The sequence below is a fragment of the Octopus bimaculoides genome, chromosome 25 (genome assembly GCF_001194135.2).
Source record: "Octopus bimaculoides isolate UCB-OBI-ISO-001 chromosome 25, ASM119413v2, whole genome shotgun sequence".
Classification (NCBI taxonomy): Eukaryota; Metazoa; Mollusca; class Cephalopoda; order Octopoda; family Octopodidae; genus Octopus; species Octopus bimaculoides.
Genome location: NC_069005.1, coordinates 22,743,560 through 22,751,670, shown reverse-complemented (window position 1 = coordinate 22,751,670; position 8,111 = coordinate 22,743,560). Strand labels below are relative to the sequence as shown.

The 8,111-nt window shown below is 38.2% G+C and overlaps 1 protein-coding gene across 1 annotated transcript in view; it reads left to right on the top strand.

The window, feature by feature from the left end:
* Positions 1-8,111, top strand: part of LOC106867435 (harmonin) — a gene marked incomplete at its 5' end in the record, with an annotated part of 38,500 nt that overhangs the window by 332 nt on the left and 30,057 nt on the right. Inside the window, 4 exons of the mRNA XM_052976838.1 lie at positions 1,747-1,874; positions 5,231-5,304; positions 6,709-6,817; positions 7,784-7,808. Of these exons, the coding sequence (XP_052832798.1) occupies positions 1,747-1,874; positions 5,231-5,304; positions 6,709-6,817; positions 7,784-7,808 (336 nt within the window). The remainder of the gene's footprint in view (positions 1-1,746; positions 1,875-5,230; positions 5,305-6,708; positions 6,818-7,783; positions 7,809-8,111) is intronic.

The window sequence follows — 8,111 nt, the reverse complement described above, 5'->3', positions numbered from 1 at the left end:
TGCTTGTTATTGATGTTGTTGTTGTTGTTGTTGTTGCTGTTGTTGTTGTTGTTGTTGTTCTTCTTCTTCTTCTTCTTCTTCTACTACTACTACTTCTTCTACTACTAGTTCTTCTTTTTCTTTTTCTTCTTCTTCTTCTTCTTCTTCTTCTTCTTCTTCTTCCTCCTTCTCCTGTTCTGTTACTTGTGGTACTTGTTATTGATGTTGTTGTTGTTGTAACTGCTATTGCTACTGTTGTTGTTGTTCTTGTTCTTCTTCTTCTACTACTACTACTACTACTACTACTACTTCTTCTTCTTCTACTACTAGTTCTTCTTCTACTATTTCTTCTTCTTCTTCTTCTACTACTACTTCTTCATCTTCTACTACTACTTCTTCTTCTACTACTACTACTTCTTCTTCTTCTTCTTCTTCTTCTTCTTCTTCTTCTTCTTCTTCTTCTTCTTCTTCTTCTTCTTCTTCTCCTGTTCTGTTACTTGTGGTACTTGTTATTGATGTTGTTGTTGTAACTGTTGTTGCTACTTTTGTTGTTGTTGTTGTTCTTCTTCTTCTTCTTGTTTTTCTTTTTCTTCTTCTTCTACTCCTCCTCCTTCTTCTTCTTCTTCTTCTTCTTCTTCTTCTTCTACTACTACTACTACTACTACTACTACTATTACTACTACTACTCCTTCTTCTTCTTCTTCTACTACTACTACTTCTTCTTCTTCTTCTTTTTCTTCTTCTTCTTCTTCTTCTTCGTCTTCTTCTCTTCCTGTTCTGTTTCTTGTGGTGTCTGTTATTGACATTGTTGTTGTTGTAACTGCTGCTGCTGCTGTTGATGCTTAATTAAGCCCCTGGTCAGTTCACATCCAACTGACTTAGGATCATAGGCAGATACAGCTGACTGTGTGGGCAAGAAGCTTATATTCTAACTTTGTGGTTTCCAGTTCAATCCCACCCTGTGGCATATTGCTCGAGTGACTTCTACTAAATCTGTGAATCAACCACTATTTCGTTGTAGAAATTTGGTTGAGTGTGACTTACCTGGAAGCCTGTCAACGAGACAGCCCAGTTCTTGGGAGATTGACTTCATTTCTTAAAAAGTAAATTATTGTCATCATCATCATCATTTAGCGTCTATTTTTTCGATGCTGGCACAGGTTAGATGGTTTGAGAGAACTGCACCAGGCTCCAGTCTGATTTGGCTTGGTTTCTATGGCTTTCTGAGGCCATCCACTCCATAGAGTGTGACGGGTGCCATTCACGTGTCACTAGCACCGGTGCCTTTTACATGTCACCGACACTGGTTATGACTACGATTTCACTTGGCTTGATACTAACAGAACATTGGCACAGTGCCAGAAAGTTGAGGAGAGGACTAGACAATTAAATCGATCACAGCCCTAACTCTCTCCCTAGCTGCAACATCCTAGATGTTGTTCTAGGTCAAGGACAGGGGATCAAGAAGGTTTCTATGTCTACTCATGACTACATGAGCCCCGAAAACAATTAGTGATAGCATGGTACATGCTATCATGTCACCCTCAATTATAAGTGACTGTTATAGTATCATGTTATAGTATCATATTATAGTATCATGTTATAGTATCATGTTATCTTATGTTTAACAATACTCTATTATATAATGCTGTATTTATTACTTAACACTATCACCGTACGTAATGATACTTCATTGCATGGTGATGATATATTGTGTAATGATATCATGTTCAGTTTGGAACTTTTTTTTTTTTATTATTCTTCCAGACCTTTAGTACCTCTGAATCAACAGATAGCTTATGATTCTCTTTGTCCTATAATCCCTTCAGCAACCAAGAAATTAATTCACTTAGAAAACCCTGAAAATGGATCTTTAGGATTTTCACTGCGAGGAGGTTTGTAATGTTAATATTCTTATCAATTCTACTATTGATTATCAGTTTTGTGTTATTTATTGATTACCATATCTCCCAGAATTGAAGAAGCTTTGACCTCAAAGATTCACCCTAATTTTGACTTCAAAATTTCAAACAAAAATTTATAAACACAGATACAAAATCTCAATACTTTACACCAAGATGTTTTGTAAGTGGCTTTGTTACATATCCAGATCCTGTTGATCATTTATACTCTATATTTTTTCTTTTACAGTATAAAGTTTAACATAGATAATACTCCTTGGGTTAAAATTGGCTTATGAAAACGTAAACTTTGTCCTCTATGACTTTAAAGAAAGCGCAATGTCCTCAATACCAGGAAATATGATATATCTATATTTATTACACTGTATAACAAAATTTTTACTTTTTTTTTTGTCTTTGTTCAGTAAGTGTTACTTCTTATTTCTGTCTAGAAATCAAAGGAAATGACTACTATTCCCTTCAAACTTTGCTTTTCTCATGTGGAGATCAATGTTTTGAAACAGTCGTATTTTCCATTACATTTCAGACAGATTCAGTGCCGAGTTGCTGAAGCAGGAATATTGTTATAACAAATATTCTGCCCAATACCACAGATTTGCTTGTCAGTTGCTTGACCTTAACCACTTGAACAAGTCCTTTGGTGAAAGACAGGGCAAGAGCACTAGGGGAGCATCATAGTCATATGTTGAAAGGGATTCTTTGGGGTTTTAATACATGTAAGAAAAACAAATTTTGAATGAAATATGAACCATTTTTCTTACTTTCTAGGGTAAGCAAATAGGAAATAACAGTTGCCACCCAAGGATGAAAATCGTGTTACACAGTGTTATTCAATGTGTCCTTTTCCTTCCCAAGCTAGTAGAGTGTCAGTTGATAATTTAAGTTCTTCTCAAGATAACACAAGCCAGTCTTTAACAAAGAGACAAAGTCATTTTTATGGTTTGTTTCAATCAAGACTCTTGCAAATGTTTATTTATTATTTGAGTGTCAGTATATCAGGATGTGAACATTAGTACACATGGTTGAACTATTGCAAAGTTCACTTTTATGTCACAAAATTTCCTTGTGTTAATTCCACTTGAAAGCCTTTTGGGCATTCATCTTTGCTTTTTAACAGGGCATCTGGTCGATCTAAGCCTTGTGAGTGAAATTGGACATAGCACCATTCCTTTTTTTTTCTATTGTAATGAGAGTTCTCTATAATATAGATTTGTAAACAATGTCCTCTATATAGGCACAGCTGTGGCTGCATGGTAAGAAGCTTGCTAACCAACTACATGGTACTGGGTTCAGTCCCACTGTGTGACACCTTGGGCAAGTGTCTTCTGCTATAGCCTCAGGCTGACCAGAGCCTTGTGAGTGAATTTGGTAAACAGAAACTGAATGAAGCCCTTCATATATATGTATATATCTGTATGCGTGCGTCTTTATGGTTTGTTCTCCATCACCAGTTGACAACCAGTGTTCGTTTGTTTACATCCCCGTAACTTCGGGGTTCAGCAAAAGTGACCAATAGAATAAGTGCCAGGCTAAACCGAAAAATAAGTACTGGGGTCGATTCATTCAAGTAAAATAAATTGTTGAAGGTGGTGCCCCAGCATGGCCACAGTCAAATGACTGAAACAAGTAAAAAAAAAAAGATAAAAAGATATTATTCTTGCGTAGACACTGAACAAAGCTCCACTTAAAATTATTTAACGATCCATGCTTCAACATAGTCCATAATTTTCTACACTTGCTTACTATTTATGTTTGTGTAGGTATGTTTTATTTTTTGGGTGTGTGTGTGTATGTATGTGTAGGTGTAGATGTATTGTGTTCTATTTGTGTACTTACATGATTTTCTTTTATGTTTCATTGTTTGCTCAGAGTTTGGTGTATGATTGTATAACCATATAACATTAACATATAAGAAACTATTATTATATCAATACACAAAGGCAAATTGAATACAACCTATGTACATAGTGCATTCAAAAAGTATCCAATTTTATTTTTTTTCCTGCCATTATGTATGCCACATGGGCACCCTTCCTGTACATGTATGAAAATTTTTGCACCAGTAGGCTGCATCAGTTCCTGACTGTTACACCATGAGTACAGCTGTATAATGCATGCTCACTGGATTTCCATTTTCACTAAACACATTGAGCAGAGATATTGCATCAAGTTTGCCAAAAGCTTGGTGATACTCGAGCTCAAACCCTCTGGATGATTCAGCAGGTTTTGGCAATGACACCATGGGAAAAACTCAGATAAAGGAGTGGTACAATTGCTTCAGAGTTGTACCACTCAGTGGAGAGTGAGGCATGCTCAGGCAGAGCATCCAAAAGTCGAAATGTGGAGCTGATTGAGAAGGTTCAGCAGAGTGTTATATAATGAAACTGTACACCTTTCCAGTAAAAAGTGGTAGCAGCCAACCCATTATAAATATAGGCGTAGGAGTGGCTGTGCGGTAAGTAGCTTGCTTACCAACCACATGGTTCCGGGTTCAGTTCCACTGCATGGCACCTTGGGCAAGTGTCTTCTACTATAGCCTCGGGCCGACCAAAGCCTTGTGAGTGGATTTGGTAGATGGAAATGGAAAGAAGCCCATTATATATATGTATGTGTGTTCACGTCCCCGTAACTTAGTGGTTCGGCAAAAGAGTCTGAAAGAATAAGTACTAGGCTTACAAAGAATAAGTCCTGGGGTCGATTCTCTCGACAAAAGGCGGTGCTCCAGCATGGCCACAGTCATGGTTTCTTCACTTCCCACTACACTGAACTGATATCCTCTTGGTCCAACTCATTCCCTATCTCTTATCACTATTTTCCCTCAGTGCACTGTCTATGCTGTTTCATATTCACATTGTACCTGGACCTCACATCTCTTTCTTTTTCTCTCTCTCTCTTTTTCTGTCTCACTTTCTCGGTGGACAAGTCATGCATTCACCTCTTCAGCAAGACACTTGCTCCTCTCACTCTATCATAGTTTCTTTCTCCAGTCTATACTCTGCTCAGTTGAGCGGCTTTATCTGGTGGGTACTTGGCAACCTCACCAATGCTGGTGCTACATAAAAAGCACCCAGTACACTCTGTAAAGTGGTTGGCATTAGGAAGATCATTCAGCTGTACAAATAATGCCAAAACAGTCAGAACCTGATGGAGCTTTCTGTGTCATTTGTTCTCATCAAACCATCCGATGCCAGCATGGACAAAAAGGATGATGATGAAGATGATGATGAATTCTAAAGTATTGAGAACCACTGTCCTTGAGAGATGTCTCTCTGTTGCCGTGCATATGTTTATGTGTATTCACTGGTTTTTATTACATTTTTCTGTTACAGGAGCAGAGCATGGCACTGGTGTATATGTCACTAGCATCTCACCAACTTCAGATGCATACAGAAAAGATCTGCGGGTAAGGTTGATCTTAGCACTCTATAACTTGAATAACAGATTTATCTGCTTTTATAAGTTTCCCATCCACCCTCTCTCTCTATCTTTCTCTCTCTCCCTCCCTCTTCTCCCTCTCTCTCTCTCTCTCTCACTTTCTCTCTTGTTTTCTGGTGGTTTGGTAGAATCAGTGGAGCAACAGACACTGTTGATGTCTTAGTAGAATTAATACATCTTCATCATCATCGTCATCATCATTTAATATCTGTTTTCCATGCTGGCAAGCTGGAGTGCTGCAACATGCTCCCATCATCTGTTTCGGCATCGATTCTACAGCTGGATGCCCTTCCTAACTCCAACCACTTTACAGAGTTTACTTGGTGCTCTTTACATGATGCCAGGCTAGGCACTCCATAGGGACTCACCATAGACCCATCTGTGCAGAGACAGTCCACTGCCAGCTGAGAGCTTTCAATCTGTCTTGTCAATATCTGGCTAGGGGCTCCATCCTCACAGTTCATCATCGATGGGCATATCTGCAAGGGACTCAAAAACATCAGAACTGGTGATACTAGCAGTGGAGGACTGTAGTCTTTTCTGACGAAAGTTGATATTGCATTTCTGTGGCAGATGGTAGAGCTAGGGTTTGGAGAAGAAGGAATGAATGTCATGTTGATGGCTGCATGGTGGAGAGAGACTCATGGGGAGGACAGAGCTTCATGGTATGGGATGGGATTGCACTCAACCAGAAACTTGGACCAGTGGTCTTCCAAAACATCAGCCAAGACCAGGGCAATGGAGTAACCGCTGCTCGCTACATTGATCAAATGTTGAGGTCTCGCATTGTGCCATACTTTGCCCATCATCAGAATCACGTGTTCCAACATGACAACACCTGTGCCCATACTGCCAGGTTGACAACAGACTTCCTCCAACAGCACAACATCCAGACACTACCATGGCCTGCTCTAAGTCCGGACTTGAACCCCATAGAGCACTTGTGGGATGAAATCTGAAGAAGGCTAAATGACATCCATCCAAGACTGACAACTGCGGCACAACTCACTACAAGTTTTAACAGAGTGTGAGTTGCTACCCCCATGGCCTCCCTCAATCGTTTGGTGCATTCAATGTACATAAGATGCCTGACAGTAATCAATGCTAACGGTGGTCACACAAGATATTGAATTTATCTCTTTGGATCCTGGACACTCCATCATCACATGACACCATGTGACATTAAACATGTTTCAGGAAATGATGTTTTATCATCAGGAAAGAACGGTTTCTTAATTAGCACTCTTCAATCAATGCTATGGCAGTCTGTTAATAAACCATTTTCTATTTAGTATGTGGTTCAGTTTATATATTATATGTACATATACATATTGATTCTTAATTGGAGATTTTTTTTCTCTTTCTTTGCCAGGTTGGTGATGAAGTTGTGTCTGTCAATGGATTTTACATTATTCAGGCTATCCATGAAGAAATTATTGAACTCATCAATGATTTTCAAGAAATTGAGCTCCAAATAAGACGTAAGAACAAAAACAATTTTTCTTTCTTTCTTTGATTTCTAAATCATTGGCTTTTTTTTCTTTTTGATTTATAACAGAAATTCTTTCTTTGAAACATGTTGTTGTTTTGACTCAATCTGAGCCATTGCTTGTATTACCACAGTCAGTATTCTCCCAATTTGTATTACCACAACCAGTATTACCACAGCTAGTAATATCACGTGTATTACCACAGCTAGTAATATCACGTGTATTACCACAGCTAGTAATACCACAGTTAATAAAAAAAAATTTAACAAATTCTTTAAGGTGGCAAAGATGGCAGAATCATTAGCATGCCAGGCAAAATGCTTAATGACATTTTGTCTGCCTTTACATTCTGAGTTCAAATTCTGCCATGGTTGACTTTGCCTTTCATTCTTTCAGGATTGATAAAATAAATACCAGTTAAGCACCAAGGTTGATGTAATCAACTTACCCCTTCCCCAAACTTGCTGACCCTGTGCCAAAATCTGAAACTAATATTAATGAATTCTTTAACCCCTTAGGGTTTAATCTAGCCATATCCAACCACAATATTCCAGCTGTTTATGTTCAAAACTGGCAACATTCAACCTCTTACACTGACCCTGCACTGTCATTCTAAAAATAAACAGTCACATCATTGAAATCTCAAAGCTGAGATAATACATGGTTAATTCAAAACCAAAAAATCTGAATGCTAAAGGGTTGAGGCAGCAAGCTGGCAGAATCATTAGCACACCAGGCAAAATGCCTACCAGCATTTCCTCCGTCTTTACATTCTGAGTTCAATTTCCACCAAAGCCACTTTCATTTTTTTTTTTTTTGGTGGGGTTAATAAAATAATTACCAGTTGAGTACTGGGGTCAATATAATCGACTTATCCCTCCACCCACCCCCCAATTGCTGGCCCTGTGCCAAAATTTGAAGCCTATATAAACAAATTCTTTTCTTTCATCACAACAGGTATTGGTATGATTCCATTCCGGATGTAAGTAAACTATTCTACTTTTGTTGTTGTTGTCATCATTGTTGTTGTTGTTGGTGGTTCTGTCATTGTTGGTGTTTTTATCAATGTTTTCTACATCATGATTGTTGTTTATTTTTGTTTCATTGTCTTCACATTTCAAGTCTTGGTGTTTACATATCACATCTAATTAATTCTTAATTAATCCTAAAGACACAGTTTTGGGTTCATTGTCTTGTGTCTTGGGTTTTGGACTGATGAATGCCATGTGACAGATTTCTCTCTCTCTCTCTCTCTCTCTCTCTCTCTCTCTCTCTCTCTCTCTCT